The sequence below is a fragment of the Trachurus trachurus genome, assembly GCF_905171665.1.
Source record: "Trachurus trachurus genome assembly, chromosome: 2".
Lineage (NCBI taxonomy): Eukaryota > Metazoa > Chordata > Actinopteri > Carangiformes > Carangidae > Trachurus > Trachurus trachurus.
In genome coordinates, this window is record NC_139914.1 from 7687580 (window position 1) to 7712232 (window position 24653).

The following is a 24653-nucleotide window of genomic DNA, read 5'->3' on the forward strand; positions in this document are numbered from 1 at the left end:
TCTGACACAGTCACATTTAAAGACAAAAGACAGGTGTTTTATTTTGAAATCCAGAAGGTGACGTGGATGTAAATTAAAGGATTATCTAGGGCTTTATTGTTTTGAACAGTGATGTGTACGTGTCTTACAGTGTTTATATGTCTACCTGTGGAGAAACTATAATAGGGGCGTGGTCTGACCGACATATGCATTACATTATTGGGTATTAACCGGCCATAACGTCAACAACATGTCTTCTAGTGATTTGGTATTGACCTGCTAAAGAGGTCAGGCCGCCCGCTGTGCAGGAATAGCTTCTTTGCTTTCCACCTGACCTGTCGTAAAAAGCTGATCAATACTAATGCACCTTTCCCAGCGAGGACGCCGGGCTCTGTAGTGAACCATCAGTCTGTCAGCCGAGTGTACAAGAGCACTCAGGGTCACGTCTGAGGCTGCTGAGGGCCAGATTAATACGCCGCTTCTCATCGATAAATCTCCACGGGTGCAGCCATTGTTATTGCACATCAGCGATCAATGCATGGAGGTGTGTGTGTGTGTGATTGTGTGTCTGTTCTTTGTCGTCAGCGCCACATTATCACGGTGAGTTGTCTTCGCCTTGCTGTGTCTCGCAGAGCACCAGACTGTAATTTATCAGCCGACCAGATGCTATCTAGTCATGCAATGCAAGAACGGGAGGAATGCATCTTTGATCATTAATCTGCGGCCTCTGTGGCGTCACTGCTTCTTCATGCAGGTATGGCTAAGAGCAGACTTTGCTCTCTGTTTATGGCTTAGTGTATGGTGGTAGGCTATTATAATGTTTACAGTATAGCTTTTCACTTTCACCACCCTGCAGGATAATCTTAATAGATGTGCTGATTTGACTTTTTTTTTAACTATTGTTTGTACTGTTATTGTTTTGCATTTTATTCTACTGTAAGTACTTCCTGTTATTTTAGTCCATTCTACTGTGACTTGAGTCTAAAATGACAGAGTTGCTTGCAGTGTGCACACCACCACACTTTATTTTGTTTGCTGGTTTTATGACGATTATCCTTTGGAATAAGGCTTGTCTTTCTGATGGTGTTTGTTAGAAGTAAAAATGAATGGATGTGAGTGAGTTATAGCATCACTGGAGATCAGCACGAGGGGGGTGTTGCCCTCCCTTTGAATGGGTCTGACACAGATGCCTAAGGGGGAACGGTATGCACTGGTCTGCCTGTTTTTCACATGATGTGTCATCCTGAGCAACAGAGACACTGAGTAGTGGCCTGTGTGTCACTTTTCTTTTATGTCTATTTGGAACAGGTCTGTAACATGGTCCTGTAAAACCAATATTAAAATACACAATATATAACATGCAACTATAATATGCATGTGTAGCTCTGCGTGACTCACTCGCTGGGTTTCCCCTTCAACAATCCTGTCTTTCTTCTCCTGCTGTGACATCACCATCACCCCTGTTCACCCACTGCCCACTTCCTGCCCTGACAGGAAATGAGCCACCCCAAAGGTTTGCAGTAAATACACGGGTGGGGGGAGGGGTGTGGGGGCGTGGGTGTTAGTGGACAAGGACACACCTGTGTCCACCACATAGGTCTCAGTGTTTCCCCTCGGCCTGTTGTGGAAGTGGGGCACCAAACTAGGCCACATAAAAAGTCTGGTGAAACTTAAGTTGTTGTAAAGGCGCCAGGGCGTGGGGTTGCTCCGGACATGGGAAGAGACACGCAAGGGCGTAATTTATGGGGAGGTTAGGGGGGTTATAACCCTCACAAAAATCTAATCCGGCCAATATAACTGGTCATAATTGGTCAAGCCCATAGAAACATAATGAAAAGAGCCACAAAACCAACAAATAATGTAAAATAGTTGGTTTGTCATATAAAAGGAGAAAAACGACTGTCATCAATGGATTAGCAAGTAAATTATTGTCTTAAATTAGCTGGTTGATAGTTTGCTATCTGGAGGTAAAGCTATAGGAGGATGCTACAGAAATGCACTGGTAGGATTTACCTGATCTGAGAACTGATCGGCTTTTCTCTCCAAAGCAAAATCATGTCATTAGTTCATCTGCCTGTTATGAAATAGCTACACAGTGGCAAGTTGTGGTATGATATAATAAGCATTAGTCCTGTGAGAATAAACGTGTCAATCACCACAATAGATTGACAACAAAATAAAATTCTGTATGTTAAATAATGATGGTTTAAATGACTGAAACACCTTTTAGCTACTACTGTAACGAATATGGGAATGCCAAAATAAAGAGGTAAATAGCCTTGTCTTTTTATCAAAGGTAATGATTTTGCACTAGGACACATATACACTAACCTTAATTTGCTTTAGGCCTATTTATATGGGCAGAGATCTTGGCCCCCCCAAAAATGTTTTGCCGAAATTACGCCCCTGGAGACACGGACACAACAATTTTTTTTTTTTTTTGTGCCTACAGGGACGTCTTGTGCTACTAGTCTATGGTAGGCTACACTCCCGTTATACATTATGGGTTGGAGGTGCAAACAAACGAATACCCAGCCTGGATTTATAATGGACATGTGCGGGGGAACCTCAGTGTGCGTGTCTGTAAACATCTGTATGTAGGCTCGTACCTTTGATGACGACAGCAGAGCTACATTATCTCCTCCTAGAAGTCCATGTAATATCTATGTTGTCTTCTTAATTTTTTAAGACTATGTTTACTTTACCAAGCTAATGATATCGTGCTAGATTAGAAAAATCAAACAATTTAAACAAAAAACGGCACCGTTTCGCCGCCATGTTGGAACTGCGCGCCGGTGTTTGTGTTTTTACAAAGATCGTCAAATCACAACGAGATGATTCACTCCTCATCGCGGCCGCATGGCAGGTTCAAAGCGTCGTGTTTACTGCGTTTATTGAACGCACAATCCACTAATTTTACGCTCGTTCCTTCATCCGGGGCACGCTGTCGCTGTGATGCACGTGATGTGAGGATGTTTATATCAAACTGACCCCCGCTGCACGTGAGCAATTGGTGTTGTTTTTTCTTCTTAAGTGTGTGGGTGCGTATCCAAATTCAACATTACACGTCCAAGAGTCCAGCAGCCCTGCAATACAAGTGTCAGGTAGGCTGCATCAGATGAAACAGACATAGAGTTGGGTTAAATATTGGAGGGGACAAGTCTGCTCTTTCAAAAACATATAATGTTGGCCAGTGCTGCAGAAAACCCAGATATTTGGACAGGAAACTGGAAAGAAAAATGGAAACTTGTGTCTGAAATGGTTTGATTTGCATGTCCTCCTTCCTCATACAGCCACTGATCAGAAGTCAGTTGTGTTTCTCTGTGCATCATGTGCTTGCAGGGCCCGGCTGGCCTGTGTTTGCAGCTGCCCACCCCGTCGTCGGCCTCTGCGCTGTTGTGACTGCAGCAACTGTTCCCTGCAGCTGCACGGACCCCATGTGTCACCGCCCCCACCTGTTCTATGGCCTTGTGTTGACTGAGCGATATCACAAGTTGACTGTGTGTGTGTGTGTGTGTGTGCACATTACGCCATGCAGCAGAGACCAGGCAGAGACGTGCTCTCTCTGATGCTCTAACCAGGAGTGTGTTTGCTGTGAAAACACAACACACACACACTTTTTTCCCCCCCTTTTGGACCTGCCACATGCTGGGGCTGAACAACAGTTGGTGTGTAGAAGACGGAGGAACAGCTGAGGCCAGTAGCCACAACATCAGCTGCCTAAAGACTAAATCATAGCACTGAGACTTTCCTGCCAGCTCAGCATGTTCTTGACATACAAAAGTAATATTTTATGATTCAGCATCCAGATTGCTGTAGATAAAGTTACATCCCTGTGAGTCAGCTCTGAAGTGAATGAGTCGCCGAGGTGTTTAATGTTACTCTGCCCTGGTGGAGCCCAGTGAGTCACAGTTGATACACAACAAGTCAGCGTTGTGACAAGGTTTCAGTCCCTCATCTGACTCATGCTGTGAAATGATCGGCCCGTGGCGGTTGGTTGGTTGCCTGTGTATGTTCATGCGCGCAGGTCTGAAGTGCTTTGCCTCCGCAGCAGCAGCAGCAGCAGCTCAAATGTCACATTCTTTAATCTTGCACTAATAAAGAGTCAGGGAGAGGGGGGTGCGAGGTCATAACGAAGGGAGAACTGCGCTTGATTGCTTTCAGAGCCGCACGATAAGTGTCTTTCTGGTCGGTGCGTGTCATTTTTGTCTGCGCTTAGTTAAGTCTCTCGCTCAAGCACCCTCCATAGTTAATCCTCTGCATTCTTGTGACAGTGAAATGAAATCAGTCCGCTCTCTTCCTCCTCCTCCTGCTTCTGCCTGCTGCCTATTCTCTTATTCCTTATTTCCCCCTGCAGTGCGGTGGGAGCAAACATTTGGATCCATAAGTTTGGGATTTCACCGACTAATGGATGAGGTGACCAAAGCAGGGGGTTGTGTTTTGCTACTGCAGCCAAGAACATTAACCAAAATCTTCTTCTTATGTCTTCTTTCCAGGGGATAGAAGCCCAGGCGCAGAGAGGAGCGGTGGTTTAGCTTGACCTTTAACCTCAACAGGAAGGAGAGAAAGCCACTTCAGAGGTAAGTGTTCCTGTAAACCAGAGTGAGTAAACTGCTGCTTTGCTTTCTGTGGGTAATAAATTCAGAGCAGAGCGAAAAGGAAAGACAGTATTGACGCAAAAGCTTTCGCAAAAAAAGAAAAACAACAACTCTGGGCTTCCTCGCACAAAATGCCACAGCGATTATTATTCTGACACCAGTTGCCGCTGCAGGCAGGCGCCAGGGAAGTTATATTTAAGGTGGTCTCAAATGCCACATCTGACATGCAGCATGTCGGAGGACTCATGTGCAGCGTCTTTACATTTTTCAGTGAGTGGAATCCCAGTTTGACAGAGGAGATCTATCGTGTGTTTGTTGCTTGTTGTTAAAGGAGGTTAAAACCAAAGCTGGTGTAGTGGAGGGAGAGAGAGAACCGCCCCCCCCCCCCTCCCTCCCTCTCCCCATCGTAAATTAAAGCCAAATGAAAGAGGAGTCAAACCTCCGAGGAGCTCGTCAGGGGAGAGTCTCCATCACCGAAGGAGATAATTCCTGACTAAAGTGGAACCATGTGAGGCCTGTGGTTCTGCAGCAAAGAGACGTTTCCTCTCAGCGAGCCTGTTACACCGTCACAGACCTGTGTTGAATTTACACGTCAGAGCCTCAAAGTTTCCACTTTGTAGTCACACATGAGCCGCTGACCTTGAGATGAAGTCATTTCATAATGTTCTCATTTTCAGATAAATTACTCACACGGCTAGGAAATCTATATTTAGAGCGTTGTTTGCCTGTTGTGGGATGTGTGATGCTGATGCTATAGAAAATGCACACGACTCCTTCCTGTTGCATCATATAGTCTCTGTCGGATTTGATACGGAAAGATTTATTCTCAAGGCGCGAATTGGAAAATAAAAGATCACTGGCTACACAGAATAACGGTTTATATAACAAAACCCAACATAGCAGCTTCATAAACAGAAGTAAAGCTTGAACAGCAGGAAACAATACACTGTTCTTAAGGACTATAAACTTTGGCTTCTTAGCGGGGAGCTGCATTTTTTTTGTCAAAGCACTTATAAATTAGAAATGTGGGGATAGAAAACATGGATGAAAAGCTCAGACTCTCGTTGGATAAGTTTGATTTTGAAGCTTGAGATGAGTTTGAAAGAAAAAAAAACCAATCCCAGCAGTGAGGATGTGGAAGAAAGGAAGCTGGAGATCTCCAACTGGGACCCCAGCAGTGATGCAGCTCCAGGGCTGAGGGTAGAAACCCCCCCCCCCCCCCCCCACCCCCTCCCACTTAAGCAGTTTCGGTAGTGAAGTAGTGATGCTCATGTGTCTTGAGACATTTCTGAGGGTTTATAGTGACTGTCTCTGGGGGGGGGGGGGGGGGGGGGGGGGGGGGTTGTCACACAGAGACGCTCACTCGCTTTGACACTCGGCTGCCGATATCACTCAATATGTACATCACACGCATGCAAGGCCACGGTTAACGTGTCATTGTTCATGTGATGGGGTTGTCACGGCAACCGTTTCATTCAAGATTTGGGCAAATCCTTTAAGCAGACTGACTGACTGACTGACTGACTGTCCTTGAAATGACACAGACCTAGGGGAGATGGTGTGTGTGTGTGTGTGTGTGTGTTCCTCAAGGATGGCGCTGCAGGAATGCTGGAGGTGGCGTGGCAGGAAGCAGGCTGGCACATTTTTTCGCGTCTGTCGGATAAAGACGCACAGTTGCACATTTGCTTCACATTCGGATAACAAGGCGAACCAATCGGCAGTCGGCTGCAGGGGTCACCAGGTGAAGGGGGAGATGGGAAACGTAGTAAAGCTAACGGAGGAAGACGCACCCAGCTGCTAGTGGCATGTGCGCCTCTTTCTGCCCTGTAGGTACGATACATCGCACGCGGCTGGTTTGTTGCAGGAGGAATGTGTTGTTCAATGCATGCATGGGGGGTATCCATCCATCCATGTGTGTGTGTGTGTGTGTGTGTGTGTGTGTTTGGGCATGTGTTGCATGTGCAGTCTGTTATACCTACTGTGCTTTGTGCTCCATAACAGGTGGCAGATGTAAACCTGCTGTTCTGCTCGACCAAGCACAAAACAGGGATGAAACAAATGTATCCGTGTGCCCCCGTAATGATTGTATTCATCAGATCATGAGAGTGAGGAGTGATATTTAAAAAAAATATAAACAATGACTAAGCATTTATTTCGCAGAACAAAAACCTGAGCTGGTTTTACGTCACAGCGTTTCAGCTCCTTGTGTTTTTCTGGAGCACAGCAGTCGGCCTCTTATCTTTTTTTAAAGCAGTGCCTGTTTTTAATGTCTGCCTTGGTCTTCTCAACCGTCAGCCTCTGCTGTCTGATGCTGCAGTGCTGCATCATGATTGGAAGTGTGTGTGTGTATGTGTGTGTGTGAGAGAGGAGAGAGAGAGGAGAGAGCCCACTGCAGCATACCACCTGAGCCCCTGTGTGGGTGTATATGGATGTAACCTGACCTCCTGAGGGCAGGGACAAGACTATTGATTTCACATTTGGACTGCTGCCCCCACACCCCCATCTACCCCGACTCCTGCAGGGAAGCTGACACATCCTCTGTCTTGTGCTGCTCGATTTGGAGCATCTTTTACTTTTACTTTTAACACTTTATTTGACGCCTATCTCTATAAGGCATTATAACCATACTTATAATGAGTTATAATGCAGTTATAGCACTGTATAACTATAGTTATAAACACTCATAAATAATCATAATGATTTATAATAATATGCATTTTATCATGACTTATAAGGTCAGGTATTATACGTTATAATTGTTAGTAACTTGCTGACAATGCCCACATCGATAATGCATTATAAATATAGTTATAATGTGTTATAATTGGCTTATAAACGTGTATAACTATCATTATAAACACTCATAAATTATCATAAGGCTTTATAACAATAAGCACAACACATTATAGAGCATTATAACTCTTCTGTAATACTTGACCTTATAAGTTATTATAAAATGCTTTATATTGTGTTATAATTATTGTTATAAAGCAGTATGATCATTTATGAGTGTTTATAACTATAGTTATACAGTACAATAACTGCATTATAACTCATTATGCCTTATAGAGATAGGCATCAAATAAAGTGTTACCAAATATGGAGATATTATGGAAATCCATGTAAACATTAGCAGGAGGCTGTGTGGTTTGGAAACATCGCTTCAATATGTCACTGATGACCTGGGGGCCTCGATAGCTGCATGTCCATCTGCGCAGTAGAGCATGTTAGTGTGGCGATGGACATGTGTGTTGCCATGGCAATGCCTGTTGGAATAGATGCAGGTGCCGGCTGAAGTTTGGCTCTGGTTTCTTCACACTGATGAGCCGGTGGGTCCTCACACCTTCCGCCCACCGCTGTGACCGAGCATTTTCACTCTCTCCCCCGCCCTCCCCCCTCCCCCCTCCCCCCTCCACTCCCTCTCCATCTGTCCGCCTCTGACATCCTCCTCATCTTTCTCCCCTTCTCTGCCCCCCTCCATCTCTTTCTCTGCCCCTCCCTCCTAATTGGTGTGTGTGTGAGCCGGAGTCGCTCACTGTGTCACGCTGCGCTTGACTGAGCCTGCGTGTGTTTGCGGATCCATATGTGTGTGTTTGGGTACGAGTTCATCCTCTGCTCGCAAGCTGTTGGTCGCGCTTGACTAACGACACTGGAGCTGTTGTCTTTACCATCAGGCCCTCCCCCTTTATTCACAATCTAATAGCCACCTCCCTCCCTCCATTATCCCACCTATCCATCACTCCCTCCATCACCCATCTCATCTCATTTCCCCCAATCAGTCCTTCCCCTCGGTGCTTTCCGCTCCTCACTCTGAGTCAACAACTGTCACCACAACACAATAAAATACTCCAACACACATTCATGTTTGCAGATGATAGTGGAGTTGTGACTGCACACATCCTGTGGTAGTGACTAATCGCCACAAACACAGGAGCAGTTTTACTTTCAATTTGGACACTACTACTGTATTTACACATGCATGTGCTGCTGCTCCTCGAAAACAACTCTTGTAACGTTCTGTTATTATCTCATAGTGTGGTGAATGTGCAGGTCACAACTTGTCCACCAGAGCGTTTTGGAGTTGTTGGATTGTGTATTTGATGAGTTTGATGAGGGAAACCAAGAAATCCCATGAGCCTCCATAGCGTAGCTCTGAGCAGCTCACGGCTCTGCTCCACCGTTCTAAAAATAGCTTGCACCGACAATTAAAGGTAACTAACCTACTCCTAAAACTATAGGGATTATGGCAATGAGACAGTTTGCCAAAATGTTGAACTATCCCTTTAAATTTACATAACGAAACAGACTTCTATTGGAGTATGGCTTTTATTTTGAAGGAGGACCAAATGCATTTAGATCATTATAAAGAATATTTCTACGTTGTAGCAGCCAGTTTCATTTTATTTTTCTGTCTCTAGGTGTTGTGTCATTATGGTCCAAGTGTGAATCAGCATCACATCATAACGAAAGTGTCAGGATGAAGATCTATTGCCAAAAAAAACACATCAGGATTTCTTGTTCATGTCCTCGTCCCAAACTTGAACCTGTGATCATCTTGTCACAAGTTTGTTGCTTTAACCTTTAAGGTTGCATCCACCCTACACAGAGGACACACACACACGGAGTATTATGTCATTTCTAGAGTCAGACGTACGTCAGTGTCCGCAACAGGTCAGTTGAGTCTGGCGAGCCAACCACACCCAGCTGGACTTTGGATGTCAGCTCCCCCTCAGTCAAAGAGTTCTTTCATTGGCCACCATTGGCCACAGGGCACAGTCAGTTTCCTCTTTCCACTTTTAACTCGCGTACGTACGTCCATGTGACACAGCGACTTTGGTTTCTAGTCCCCCCCCCTCCCTCCTTTCGCTCCTGTCCCGGTGTCTTGTAAAAGAAGGGAGTTGACCTGGAAAAACAAGTGGGAGAGGCAAAGGAAGAAAAGGAGGGATGGGAACGGAAATGAGCAAACGGCCACAGACGATGCTGAAGACATGAGTCTAGAAATAACCGTTATTTCTCGCTTACATATTTAAATATACAAGATACAATCTCTATGATTGTATCTGTTTTATTTTGAAAAGGCATTTTAGAGCAGCATTAAAGGCTTTGATCGTCCCTCACAGATGCCGTCTAACTATAAATGAGATCATAAGTCTTTAAACGGCTTCGGTACGACTCAGGATGTCATTATAACATCTTTGACACATCACATTTTAGTGTGTTTTACAGCCTGAGCAGAGCACTCCAGGATGTGATGACAATCAGACACACATCAATGTGTGTAAGAGGTGATTCATGGTCTGTCAGGGGGAAAAAGCACAATTCACGCCAGATAAGGAGCTGATAGGAGAATACGAGAGACAAAAGAAAGGAAGATCTTCATGCACAGCCGAGCAGCAGAGGGATACAGCCACTCTGCTATTACATAACCGGGGTGTGTCCTGTTAGTTTCCCCATTTTTGTGTTTGACTCAAGTTGAAAACGACCCCTTCAAACATGCACAATCATCCCACATCTTCCTAAGAAATCCAGCTCATGCACCGTTCCCTCCCTATTCACAGCCAGGGTGTGTTTGGAGCTATTCCTAGCCGCGGGTATGCTAAATGTTTTACTTGTTACTTGTTTGAGCCTTGTCTGGTGTCCTTCCCCCTCACCAGAGACCCTCGTCGTCACTGTGTCCCACTAAACTCTTAAGAATTCCCACCCACTATTTGCAGCAGAGGCCTCATTCATCATGCCTCTTAAGAGTTCACTGAGTTTTGATAATTGCCGTGTTGTTTTCTCGCCCCGTGCCGAGACGTTTCCTGTCTGTTCCCTCTAACGTTTGACTCAGATGATGGTGAGAATATTTTTAGAAGAGAGGTGTCACATTTTACTTAATATCATCATCAGAGAAGAGGGAAAGAGCTTTAAGGACAAGGTGGCTTTTAATGTTTCTCTTTCTCTTTGAGTTAATGTTTTTTTCCTAAGTGGAAAGGATGAGAGCCTAAGGACGAATACCCGGGTTTCATTAGGTCTCATTGCGACATTATAACACGCACACACACACATGCGCAACGTGGGTAGGTGGAGTATTTGGTCCAGAAATAGTCTATTTAGAGGTGTTTGATGGAAACATCCACTCAGCCATGAGCAGCGGTGGTATCTGGCCTCAATAGTGTTTACACAGCTAAGGTCATATTCCACGCCCCGGCCCTGATCGTTTCCTGTATTATGGAAATATGAAAGGTTTTTATTTGTAACTCAAATGTTGGGAGACAGTCGACATTTGAATATCAACGGGGAAACAGAAAAACATTGTCAGGGGAAGGGTTTTCTCTTTTCCTCTGTTTTTTTTTTTTTTAGATTGTGTGGGTTCAATTAGCTTTTTTTGTTTGTTCTCATAAAAACTAATTCGACTCAGATTTGAACACAAAGGAAAAAAGCACCGTGCTGATGTGTAAAATCGTGAATGGAGGTGATGCAGTCAGAATTGAGGCTAATTGACTCTCCCATCACCGTTGCAGTTTACTGACTGCAGAGCGACTCCTTCAGCTCGTCTGCTGGATCATTAAAGTTGCGTGTCTCTGCCAGATGCAGTTTAATGTGAACCGACTGAACAACACCGACTCTGTCCTATCATGCAAAGCGAATTAAGACGGAACCAGCCACGGAGACCTAATCTGACCTATGATGTCATGCAGCGATCGCCCGTTTCTCCTTGTCACACCCAATCACTTGTGTGAGTTTATTTCTCTCTGGCAGCTTTTTATCTCCTTTCCCCTCTTTCTTTCTCTCTCTGCCTCAAGAAGGAAAGGGAGGCTGAAAGTCCTCCTCCTTGTGTTCGCCTCCGTTTCCTTGGATTATCCGGTTCTTTCTCCATGTCAGGGACACGCTGGCCGTTACCCTCGACCGCAGGGGCGGAAACGAAATGCAGAAGAGGTGTCAGCAGCATTTGTATGTTCAAACATTTACTCAACTTGAAGCTGAAATGTCTCTGCAGCGAGGAGCGGCTGCATTTGTTTGTCACATTCAATGTTAAAATAGGCCTCAGGCTGCATCAGTCATGTGACAAGTGGTGAGTCAGCGGGTTCACGTTCGAGCCGCTGTTTTCTTGCCTCCAATTAAGTTTCTTATTCATCATGAACCTGCAGTTCAAGTTTGAGCTCCAATCAAGATGTTTGGAAACTTGTACCCTCGTTTTTATCAACTACTTGATACAGCTCCCTTTTTCCAATCCTCTTGACATTCTCTGATATGAGCAACTTAGTCTAAAGATAGACGCTTCCTCCTCCTCCTCCTCCTCCTCCTCCTCCTCCTCCTCCTCCTCCTCCTCCTCCTCCGCTTCTTCATCCTTCTCAGCATTGAATGCTCGCTGTGCTTTCTCTAAGATTTACAGAGATCTGTTTTCCCCAAACACATGTCTCATCCTCCCTTCTGCCAGTGTTTACATGGTAAGGGAGGGAGGCTCCACAGGGAAGACCTTTGACCTCTGACATTTCACCCGGCGGACCGCAGAGCCACCCAGCAGACACGGGAGACAGATGAGCGCTGGTCATGCTCAGACAAGAAAGAGGGAGCGTGCAGGATCAGGAGGGGGAAAGGCCAAGGCTGCTGTTTGGTTTGCAGCCATGCCTTTAAAAGTGCACTTTCTCTCACACAAAAACACACACACACACACACACACAGATATATATGTATTCAGAGAGCTTCCTCCCAACCCCGTGTCTCTCCCAGGTCATGCTCCATGAGCTTAAAAGCAGGGCCTCAGGTGGTAATTCACTTAAACCTGCAGACACATCTGCCACTGAGGCTGGGCCTCCATTAAAACGACAGCAGAGCTTTCCTCCTTTCCTTTCCACATTCATCTTTTTCTGTCTGTTTTTACTCACCTCACATTTTAAATTGAACATGTACCCGCTGCAGATGTATATACTGCATGTGTGTGTGTGACTCCTGTGTAAGCCCGCAGGCCGGTTGCTGTTTAAACACAGCTGTGAAGCCTGTGCGTTGGCAAACACAATGCAAGCTCATTTGATTTTGGCCGTTTCCTCTTCCCGTCTGCTTCCATCCAGCTCTATGATGTCAGCCCTTAACAGTACAAGCAGGGATACTCAGCTGGGAAACCCCCAAATAGATACAGACCAGAGGGCCCCACGCTGAGCCACATATGAGAAGACAAATGGTCATTAAAGTTCTCTGGTGGTGGTGTGGCGCTATGTAATTTAAAGGAGGACAAACTGATGTGTATGTTTTAGCCGATTTCATGGTGAACCACTGGGTCGTCCTCGAGGGTGGAGGCCGGGCCGGGGGTCTGGAAGGATCTGGAGCCCCTCCTCCTTCCACCGACGCGTCCCGTCCCGTCCCTCCCTCCCGTCCCCAATAAGTGGCAGCCGGGACCAACTGGAGGACAGCTGGCGTTTCCTGCCAAGACCCGGGCCATTAGGGAAATCAGGAATCCTGCACATCCTGGCCACTTCCTGTTCCGACTCCCACACACATGTTCATGAGGACATAGATATTATTTCACTCACACATACACACACACACACACACTCGGTAAAATTGTTTTTGTTTACATACTCAGACTCTATCTTTCTCAACAAGATGATGAAGTCCACGTTCCTCGGTGTGTTTGATTGGCTCGCCAAAGCAGGAAGGCGTCCATCATCAACACTGTGATGCACACACACACACACACAGAAATGCACTGAAGTGGCAGCTTTGGCTTTTAATATCATCTGTAGAGACACAAAGGCTTGGACAGGAGGCTGAGGGAGTGTGTTTGTTCATGCAGGACATACAGTGACTTTAAGGAGCACGTGCACTGCCTGGAATGTGTGTGTGTGTGTGTGTGTGTGTGTTGCTGACCGATTTCCAGTAGTATCAGTGTCATATTGCCGTTTGCTTTGCCAAACACCTGCCTGTTTTACTGCTTTTCACCTCCAGCCTCTTTTATGACCTGCTTTTATCACCTTTTAACTACAACGCATGACTGTCAGATTGCCTCTGAAGTTATTCAGTGTGACCGTAAAGGCTTTGACGCACACATGCAAAACATATACACACACACACACACTCATATGCATTGAACCACATGGGCACATTTTGCTAGATCAAAAGAACAGGGGTCGTCAGAGGGGTTAATCTGGGTTTGGTACAGTCCCAGTAGTGACTGACACCACACAGTGTGAATAGCAGGAGGGAATGACACCCCCTGTAAACATCAATGGGATTACCCGGGAATAGTCCATCTGGGTGTATTTGCGGGGGGGCAGACTGGGCTGAACCAAAGTTAGGAGCGTTCTTCAGGTAGTGGCTGTGTGATGATCAGAGTGTGTGAGACAGGAAGGCGTGTGCAGCCTGCGCCAGGTGTGACTCTTCCTGTGCTTCACCAACGCTTTCCTTCTGTTTGACGCACGGAGAGCGCAAAGATTAGATGTGCGTTCTTCCTCCGAAGCACGCCGGCATGTGTGGGTGTTTATTCATTCTCCAGGTTGGGTAATATCAGATTGTCTAAACACTGAGGCTGCCCAGCTTGACCTAGAAATGATATGAAGAAACAGGGAGGGGAGGAACGTGCTCAGATTGTTACATGTTGCAGAATGGGGTCATTTTTTTTTCTTTCTTGGTACAGCCCATGTTAGTCTAATCCAGTGTTTTTCAACCTTGGGGTCGGGACCCTACGCGGGGTCGCCTTGAATTCAAATGGGGTCGCCTGAAATGTCTAGTAATTGATAAAAAAGTTACTGATAAAAATATTCTTTAAACTAATTATTATTCTTTTTAAACAACTGTATTCTATACTTTCACCTTCTCGAATATAAATTGAGTTCTAATTAAATGCAGAATAAAAGAAACTTTTGATGTTAAAATGGGGTCACGAGCCAAAAACGGTTAGGAACCACTGGTCTAATCTGTTATAACCACACATCCTTGACCTTCATTGTCTCAGTCACTGCTTTGTCTAACGTTAAGTGTCCTTGAAGACACTGAAAAGTTGTTTTGAGGCCATGTCGTTTCACCTGAATGCAGGAAGGTCATGTTATTGCAAAGCTGTGGTCTATGAAATAAGGATATCTGTGTAAAATGTCCATATAAAGATGCCTTCATAGTCTGCCACCTGCTCTGGTGCATTATTAGATATGAGCTGCTGGCACTGAGTCAAGCAGACACACTGCTGCATGTTGCAGTTGCACCATTTCCCCTCATGTCCAGTAGAGGGCGCTCTGCCATCACCTTCTGACAGCGCAGCAGGACTCGCTGCTGTTCGTGCCCTCCTTCACTCACACTGGCCCACATACAGTAGCCACTAACGCCACCTGCTAGCGTTGCCCAGTGGTTTTAGCTGATACATCCTCCGTGCATCACTACACCTCCTCCTCCTCCTCCTCCTCCTCCTCCTCCTCCTCCTCCTCCTCCTCCTCCCAGCATCCCTTTCTCTTCTGGATCCTGAGCAGGAGGGCAGGGAGCAGCGGTGGTGTTGGGTGTGTCAGCGGTGAGCAGCAGCAGCAGCAGCAGCAGCACACACACTAATAACTACTACAACACCACAACACACACACACACACACACACCACAGGGCATTTTATGCACCGATCAGACTGCACAGGGTGCCCGCTAGAGGGGTCCGTGAGCGGTTGTCATGGTAACAGGCGGTGAGGTTGGCATGAGCTGATGATGAGCTGAGCTTTTTTTTTTTTTTTTTTTTTCCCACTGTTGGATCACTCCTGCTGTGTGGGTGTGAATTTGTGTACATGTGTGGAATCATCTGATCATTTTTCATTTCTCCTCTTCCTCTGTTTCTCTATGTGTGTGTGTGTGTGTGTGTGTGTGTAGATGGAGCAGGTGTCCGATGATGAGTTGGACCACGGAGCTGAGGAGGACAGCGATAAGGAGGACCAGGACCTGGACAAGATGTTTGGAGCCTGGCTGGGAGAGCTGGACAAGCTCACACAGGTTAACATTACACACATTTATATGCTGTGTATATACACACATACAAAGTAATGGAGGTTGGTTACACAGATACACACAGACTCACACAGGTAGAAGAGCACGGAGAAAGGAAGGGGCCGTATCCATAGCAACCTTAACACTGCTAATCCTGTCTCCCTTTACTGTATCCTAGCAACTCCCCTCCTACCACCACTTTGTATTGTGCATTTGTGCAGGTCTCCGTGTGTGTGTGTGTGTGTGACTAAGGAGTCTAGCAGGCAGACATGATTGCTCAGATCCTCTTTTTATTTTTGCATATGTGCACTTATGTATTTTTATATATATGTGTGTGTGTGTGTGTGTGTGTGTGTGTGTGTGCTCTGCAGAGTCTGGATGATGGGAAGCCACAGAAAACGCTGCAGAAGCCTCCACTCAGACAGGAGACCAACATGGCCAACTTCTCCTACCGCTTCTCTATGTACAACATCAACGGTGAGAGAGCTCATTCAGCGTCAATACAAAGGCCCCCGGTTTAAAAAAAAGACAAATTGATTGATCACACCCCTCCCCTCCCCCTGCCCCTCCCCTTTTCCTCCCTTGATCTTCCTCCATCCCCAATCCTTTGCTCCCTGCAGAGGCGCTGAACCAGGGCGACACGGTGGACCTGGATGCGCTGATGGCCGACCTGTGCTCCATCGAACAGGAGCTCAGCACCATCTCCAGACCCAACTCCACGGCTCGAGGCCAAAGCAAAGGCCAGCAGCAGAGGGCCCCCGGGGGCCGCAGCGCCAGCACCAAGCACACAGGCACAAGTGGAGGAGGAAGCAGCGGAGGTAGACTCACTGACTCAATGATGTGTATTTATTTACGCTTGGTGCATGTGAGTTGTAAGCACCGGTCTATAAACAACAATGTATCACTGTAAAGAAGGCTGTCTGCTGTAGAAGCTGGAATCCAACTGGGATGTGTAATGAGTGAAGTCAAACATAAGAAATCAACTCCTCATGAAAAGGCATTATAGATGGATTATTTATTATTCAAAGTGCACGCAGAGATGATTTCCTCCTCCGCCTGAGCTGTGTTGAAACTTTAAACTCCAACAGGAAGCACCAGCAGCAGCACCCGAGCGTCGCCTGCCAACACGGTGCGAGGCGGCAGCGTCCACGCCCGGCCCGCCGCCTCCAACATCTCCCTGGACGACATCACCTCCCAGCTGGAGAAGGCGTCCCTCAGCATGGACGAGGCGGCCCGGCAGACCTCGTCCTCCTCGTCCTCCTCCTCCTCTTCCTTCTCCTCCACCACGCTGCGCCGGCCCTCGTCCGGGTCGTCCGGCGGCGGCGGCGGTAGCGGCAGCGGGCAGCATCGCAGGACCGGCTCGGTGGGCGCGGTCAGCGAGCAGGAAGCCCCGTCCCAGAGGTCCAGCGTGAACTCAGCATGTGCCTCCGCGTCCAGCATGGACTCGCTGGACATTGATAAAGTGATGACGGGAGGAGAGACGGAGGGTCAGAGCAGCCCGAGCACGCAAGGACAGAACCAGACCAGCACTGAGGTATGAAAACACACAGCAAGGACAAACTACACTGCAAAAACTCAAAATCTTACCAAGAATATTTGTCTTATTTCTAGTCAAAATGTCATTTCTAGTCAAAACAAATCTCATTATACCTAAAATACCTAAAAAAAGACTCATCACATTAAAACGTAGCTTGTTTTTAGACACTTTTTACTTCTTTCAAGCATATTTTCACTTGAAATAAGTAGAAAAATCTGATAGTGGATCAAGTTTTTCTTTCATATTACATGCACAAAAAACTTGCTTTCAGTGGCAGATTTTTCTACTTATTTCAAGTGAAAATGATCTAAAAACAAGTTAATTTTTAGGTGATCATTCTTATTTTAAGTGAAAAGAGTTTAGTTTTGACTAGAAATGAGACATTTTGACAAGAAATAAGACAAATATTTTTGCAGTGTAAGAGGCAGACATAGCCTATGAGTCAATGAGAAAGTGTGGACAGTGTAGAAGACGTGTGTGTTTCCATGTGAACCGGTAAGTGAGATCTGTGCTAATAATGTTTGGGGCACAAACACACACATTGCACTGTACTGTAATACAGTGTTTACAGCAGAATTTCCAAGAAAATCCCAATCCTGAATTTGCTGAATTGACCTCAATCCAGCTCTGATCCTGCATGTTTAACCACACAGCATGACGTCTGGAGGAAACTGCATGACTGAAGCGTGCTGCTGCTCAGAGTCGATCCACAATATACGGCCCCGTGTGTTGTGCATTGTGCATTGGATGGTGTTGTTGCAAAACGCATTGTAATCCCACCATTAGTGTGACTCGGATTTACAATGTTGACATCATCAACCATGTCTGAATTTCTTTGTCCACTCACCAAGCTTCTCTGTGGTTCTCTTAACAAAAAGCAATATTCACTAAAAAAGTGCGTTTGTTGGACTTGTGAAGTTTGTGCTGTGAAGCAAATACACTGTATGACAAACACATCACTGCTGTGGCATGAGCCCCCCCTCTCCCCTCCCCTCCTGTCCCCTCTGCATGTGCTAACATTATCTGTTTGCATCCTTTCCTTTACCTGTGCTCTCTGTCCCCACACACACCTTGCCTGCACCTGCACCTGCACCTGCACCTGCACCTGCACCTGCACCTGCACCTGCACCGTCTGATTCCCCCAGCATGTCACGCTGCGACGGGCCAATGGTAAGCCGGCCAGGCGGCAGCTTGACTTCCCCTCACAGGCGGGTGAAGTGGACCGGGCGACCGTAAGTGCACGAGTGTGAGCTCGCATGTGTCTAGACACTTGAGGCTGTACAGCAAATCCTGTAGAGTGTGATTATTATGTGGGACATCTTTATTCATAATGATGCAAGAGACCAACAAGAATTGCAACAGAATTGGCGGAAGAACGGATATTTTTTTTTTTAGCTGTAGTGTGGAGTGTGATGTGTGCGTAATGCGTGCACATGAAACCTTGATGCATAAGAGTGTGTGTTTGCAGTGATGTGCATATCTGCAGCACCTGTCACAATCATTGCTTCTTCACCCCACAGCTGCAGCTAATGACAAACACAACTGCCGAGCTGCTCCTCGTATCGGAGCCTTCTCTCGCTTCCACGCTTCTTTATACACACAAAAAAAAAAAAAAAAAAAAAAAGATCAAAACACCTGCGATTAATAAGCCTCCAAGAATCATCTGGCACTGACTTCTCTATATTTTTGTCTCTTCCTCTGCTCTCTCTCTTTGTTTTATCTCCTCTCCTCACCAAAGCACTCCTATCTGGACCAAGAAACCTCACTCATTCTGAAAAGCATAGCTGGAAAGCCTTCTCACCTCCTGACCAAGGTGACCTCAAACACTCCTTTTTTTGAGTGCGTGTGAACACTGCTTTGCTTTTCTCTTTTGCTTTGCATGTCTTTTATTGTGAAAAACCCATCCTGATAATAACACTGCTGGAAAACAGCTGTCTGCAATCAGACTTTGTTAGTTGCTGAGTTTAAAAATAGTGACAAGTGGATGACACATGACACAAAATTCCCACATCAGACAGTGTTAGAGGATCAGAATGGATTTTTCCCTTTTCATAATGCTCACAGTAGACTCAATACACTTTATTATTATGCCTTTAACCCACACGTCTATTTTCTTTAACATTTCATCCGCTTTTCCACGAGTTTGGCTTTTGAATATGATTTGATGTCATGAGAGCTGCAACGACTAATCAATTAGTCAGTTAGGAATGAATTGATTGGTTACAGATTTGATAAGCAATTGCTCATTTGAAGCATTTTTCATATGAGGATTTAAGATATAGAGAGACATTGTGTAGATAATGATTAGTTGCAGCCCTGTGGCTTCAAACACATGTGTATGAATTTTGGGAATCTCTTATTGGTGCTGTCTATTTAAATGGATGAATTTGCTTTCCTATTTTGCACAATACGTTGATCGTGCAAACACAATGAGACAATGAAATGCACAAAAGGTCTCAGGGTTGTGCGAGTGTGTAAACAGTGGAGTTCTTGTACAGTGCGCACGCACACCGTTTTACTGTAAACCTCTTGGCAGCCGGCAGGTTTCCCAGCGAGTGTATGGGTTGCAGCCTCTGGCTCCCTCTGCAAAGCTCATGCCGATCAGATGTGTGGAGATTTGTGGTTTTAAAGTTGGCCGCCGTCGATTGTGATTTATATCAGCATCGCTACGCAACGTGGAGCCAAGTGCGCAGCCGGGGATTCCAGCAGAGGAGGGCGCCGAAGTCCAGAGCTCCCTGAATCCTGTTGAGATTTAATAATCCAAGAGCTTTTGCTGAATGAGACACAAATGATTGTGATCTCAGATCGTATAAGGGTCTGGAAAACTCCAGGGGAAAGACTTAATAACTAAAGTCATTGGCCTTGGAGTCAGATTTCTTTTTAAAACCCTTTCAGTTATTTGAATATATAATTGATGTGAGGTTGCAGCTTCCACCCAATTTTCAGCCAAAATTTTGCCATGACAGTTTGTCTTTGTAATAGAAAACAATGGCATTTATTCAATGTTTTGAGGCGATTGGTTTCTGGCATCCAGGCTCCGTCTGTGCATGTATGAAGAAAGCGTTTGAGTGGTTTTAAAAAGAGGGGGGGTGAGATGAGAGGATGGACGGCCTGCGGCGTGCAGGCTGCGAGGGACTTTGTGTGTTAGTGTTACACTCTCCATCAGAGAATAGGAGAAGGCGAGCCGCGATCGCCTCTACTCTCAAAAAATCTCTCCTCGCTCACAAATCAGAATACTGAATGAGCGCGGGATGTTTGGGTACAAGCGAGGAGGGAGAGAGTGGGAAGACATCAAAGAGAGCCAGGATTTTTTTTTTTTTTTTTTCTCCAGCTACGCAGAAGAGCCTTTTAAAATTGGCTCTGGTGTGAGTGAGTGAGTGTGAAAGTGGAAGGGCTGCGGAATAGGAATCAAACCAATGTCTGATAGAAAAACAGGGTGTAGGTGTCATGTGGTGAGGGAATAATGGAGGAGGAGGGGGGGTTGTGCTGACATTTCTGGGGCTAAACCTACAGTGTGACTCAGATTGACTCTGGACTGTAATCTGCACAACCCCCATGACCTCTGTTCTGTTGCTCACACACGCTCACACACTCACACACACTCACACTTCACTGGCTAAGAGCCCGTCGCTGTGTGTTGGCCAAACACACTGTTGGCTTTTATTGCATTAATGTGTTTGCGCTGTGGAGCTGGTCATGTGGAAAAGGTAGTCTGGGTCAAGGAGGAGGGGTGGGTGGGTTGGGGGGAGTTTCTTGAGATAAGAGGCTTGGGGTGGGGGGGTGAAGGGGGGGGGGCGGACTTCACATATTCACCATCTCAGCGTTTCATTCACACAAAACCCACTCTCCGTCCTTGTCGCTGTAGTTTAGCTCCGGTTCACCCTCCCTCCTCCATCGCCGCCATCACCCCTCGTCATGACTGGCTGAAGGGGGTTGAGGGGTCTCGCGAATGAGCCTCTCCCATTGGCCGACCTGCGTCATTCTACTATTTTTGTGGGGGATTATGCTTTATCGATTTGGCACGCTCCCAAACCTCTGCATCTGTTCTCCAAAGTGAGTGAGAGAGAGGGAGAGAGGGGGGTGGGAGAGAGGAGGAGGCAGGAAGGCAAAGAGGGTGGGAGGGTAGAGGGAGGAGGGGCATCATCCTCCCCACTGTCTCACTTTGGGTTTTAGTCAAGTTGTGCTCACATGTGAACCGGCGCTGTCATAGCCTCAGCTCGGGTTGACCACTGAGTGACTGGAGATGCTGATGTGAGGATCATGGTGGAATAACTTGAACGGGAAACAATTTTTTAATTCCTTTTTAAGTTTCTCTCCTTTTTTTCTCCCCCAATGCAAACTCAGCTGAGAGCGAATCCCCCTCCATCAATCATGGACGCCTTTGGATTTTTCCGTAATATCTTCCCCCCCTTTTTTAAACACGATCCTCGCAGGAAATCGCTGTATCAATGAGTGGCGGGCACGGACGCTTGATCTGAACTGATCCCACACTCACGTTCGCAGCCTCTTCTTCGCCCTTCGGGGATCTCCTACCATTGTTTCCCTTCTGCTGCTATACAGCGAGATCAAAGGAAACCACTGCAGCTCCATATGAATCCAATATGGAACCATAGGCGGTGAACGGAGCGCCATATTTGAGGGGACACCGGACCAATGTCATAATAGCAGTGGGGTTTTTTTGTTTTTAGTCACGTTGTTCATTTGTGTCTCGTCACATATTCGCACATTTGTGATAAAAAAAAAAAAAACACGTGCCGGCGAAGACAACCTGCAAGAATGGAGGTGATGGCATCGTGTTGGAGAGGGCAGGTAAGACGCCCAATGGACAAGACGCCATGCGCCATCACGCCTGAGGCTCGTGCATTTAAACGGTTGAGAAGGGTGCTTACTATTTAATGAAGTTGTGCATGTGTGTATGTGGGTTGAAGTGTGTGCAGGGTGTTTTATTCCTGCCAGAGGAATGATGAAAGACATGGGTGTAAGAGAGGGTGAGGCAAGGCTATGAAATCAAACCATTTTTCTTATTTGGGGGAGGTTGTGTGTGAATGACAGCTGTTCCTGTGTGTTCATCCAGGAGGAGCAAGCTGCCAAACTGAAGGCAGAGAAGATCCGAGTCGCCCTGGAGAAAATCAAGGAGGCGCAGGTCAAAAAGGTAACACCACCTCTCTCTTTCCTTTCTCACTTCACTGACTCAGTTTCTTGTTTTTTTGTTGCCATTTAGACTTGTACAGTAATTGCCGTCTTGTCACATTCACTGCACGCTGCATGTCTTTGTGAACTTCATTCACAGCGAGGCGATGAAGCGCAGAGAAAATAGGTCATTGCAGTGTTTGATTATATATGTGTGTGTGTGTGTGTGTGTATGTGTGTCTGCTGGGGAGGGAGCAAAGCATCAAACAGAGGCTTCAGAAAAAAAGAGATACAGCCTGTGTGTGTGTGCGTGTGTGTGTGTGTTGCAAGACAATGCAGACACATTTTGCATAAGAGATCTTATTTACTGCATCCAACCAAACAAGAGCTTTTTTTTTTTTTTTGCGGCAAACAACTGGGGCGCCTCGCTCCATTGAAAGAAATGTCTCCACCGGGAAGTCAGCATGGGACTCCACAGCAGCGTTTCCGCCAGTGAATGAACCGTCTCTGTGAATGAGAGCAATGCCATTTAGCAGAATGGTCCTTTTTTTTTTCTACATGCAATGAATAGCTGAGGCCCAGCAGTGTTTAAACAAACAGGGCCAGATTCATCCTCTACCAAGCGAGTAGTCATATGACAAGATAAAGAGTGTCGGTACAGACTACGCACTGGAGAATGCTGTGATGTGCTGAATTATTAGAGATGTGGTTGTCAGCATTTTATGTAATTTACTATATTTTGAATTTTGAGATGATTCCAAACTTAATCTTTTTGTTTTTTCCTATTCTGTGTTGTCTATTTCTTCTTTCCTGCCAGACTTGGGGGGGTATTAAGGGGGTTTCTCCTCTGAGAAATGTAGGTCAGACTCCCCACGTCTGTCTGTCACAGCTCTCCCAAGATTCTCATTTGTCCTTGTCTCCGTTCAATCAACTGCACCCACATACTGATTGGATACCTGGGTCCTGATGGGTGGGGCAAAAACACGAGGTCAAGGAATTTAGGGCTTTATTTGATTTCACCCCAGGATACGTCTTACATAGGCTGTGATTGTGCGAGGCTGGATTTGGCACACGTGTGTGTTTGTCATGTTCAGCTTAGTTAAAGCTCGCCAGTTGTGGAGGACTTTACTTTTGCATGTGGATGCAGATTATTGGATTATTTTAGTGGCTGTATATGTGACACAGCTGCACTTATGACCCATAAATAGTTCAAATAAGACTCACAAACATAATCAGATTTCATCCTCCCAAGCTTTTGAAGCCGGTAGTTCCTATACAGGTCAAATGTTGCTGCAAAAAATGTTATTTTATTCAATTCTAGTCACATAAAGTTAATTGAAATTGGACTTCAGCAGAAATGTGTTGACTCTGTTTTTGCTGAACCATTAAAAGTGTTTCTACAGTAACAATGATCTCTATGACTCGTCCTCAGCTGGTGATCAGGGTCCACATGTCGGACGAGAGCTCCAAGACCATGATGGTGGACGAGCGGCAGACGGTCAGGCAGGTGCTGGACAGCCTGCTGGATAAGTCGCACTGTGGCTACAGCCCCGACTGGTCTCTGGTAGAAACCATCAACGAGCTCCAGATGGGTAAGGGAGGGGCCGCAGACACACCTGAGTCACCTAAACACTGTGGACACATGCACAAATGTAAACAATGTAGCTGTATTACAACTCCATGTGTGGCTTTGGACTAATTGTGAGGCTTATAGTTAAAGGTTTTGCCCCGTGCCATAAAAAAAAAAAAACAGAAATCCCTGATGGGAGTAAATGAAGTGCACATTTGCAGGTCAGCAAGAAAAGTGCACATCTTGCATCTTATCTTCACTCCACTCCTCCTCCTCCTCCCTCTTCTCCTCCGTCTCCGTCTCTCAGAGCGGATCTTCGAGGATCATGAGAACCTGGTGGAGAATCTGCTGAACTGGACCCGGGACAGCCACAACAAGCTGATGTTCATCGAACGCATTGAGAAATACGCTCTCTTCAAGAACCCTCAGGTGACCGACTGACGTCCGTTATGCATCAACACACACACGCACACGCATCGATATACTGTAGATAGACGGATCATCCTCTCGATGTCTTCTAGAGCCGCCTCTGCGTTCAGCGTGTAAATGCTGAAAGCATATGCTGTACACACAAACACATTGTTTATGCATGCTCAGTGACTGCACAGCCCAGAGAACCAGGGAGGGAACAAGGGAGTGTGTTTGTGCAGGAGAGTTGGAAGTAGGTCAGAGCTCTAAAGCGAGTAAAGGTGAATAATTTATTTAACATAAGAGAAGGGGTGAGCCCCCGACTCTACACTCCCCTCACCCCCACCTCCTCTCTCCTCTCCATGTCCTCTGTTAACTTTACTGTTCTCAATCTTTTCCAGAACTACTTGTTGGGGCGGAAGGAGACGTCAGAAATGGCGGACAGAAATAAAGAAGCTCTATTAGAGGTGAGAGCATTTACAACTACAGGTGTTCTTAGAGG

General features: G+C 46.1%; 1 protein-coding gene across 3 annotated transcripts in view; it reads left to right on the forward strand.

Annotated features, from left to right (window-relative positions):
- raph1b (Ras association (RalGDS/AF-6) and pleckstrin homology domains 1b) overlaps positions 1 to 24653 on the forward strand; it is a 41106-nt gene that overhangs the window by 9578 nt on the left and 6875 nt on the right. The window contains exons 1-13 of one of the 3 annotated variants that reach the window (XM_083992222.1): positions 3013 to 3083; positions 3322 to 4395; positions 4476 to 4559; positions 15393 to 15512; positions 15878 to 15983; positions 16127 to 16324; positions 16595 to 17040; positions 18189 to 18275; positions 18782 to 18856; positions 22118 to 22195; positions 23606 to 23765; positions 24051 to 24172; positions 24553 to 24618. In XM_083992222.1, the coding sequence (XP_083848348.1) occupies positions 15393 to 15512; positions 15878 to 15983; positions 16127 to 16324; positions 16595 to 17040; positions 18189 to 18275; positions 18782 to 18856; positions 22118 to 22195; positions 23606 to 23765; positions 24051 to 24172; positions 24553 to 24618 (1458 nt within the window). In that variant the 5' untranslated portion in view covers positions 3013 to 3083; positions 3322 to 4395; positions 4476 to 4559. Of the gene's footprint in view, positions 1 to 2977; positions 3084 to 3321; positions 4396 to 4475; positions 4560 to 15392; positions 15513 to 15877; positions 15984 to 16126; positions 16325 to 16594; positions 17041 to 18188; positions 18276 to 18781; positions 18857 to 22117; positions 22196 to 23605; positions 23766 to 24050; positions 24173 to 24552; positions 24619 to 24653 lie in introns of those variants that run through there. The other 2 variants (XM_083992221.1, XM_083992223.1) reach the window with 2 other exon arrangements.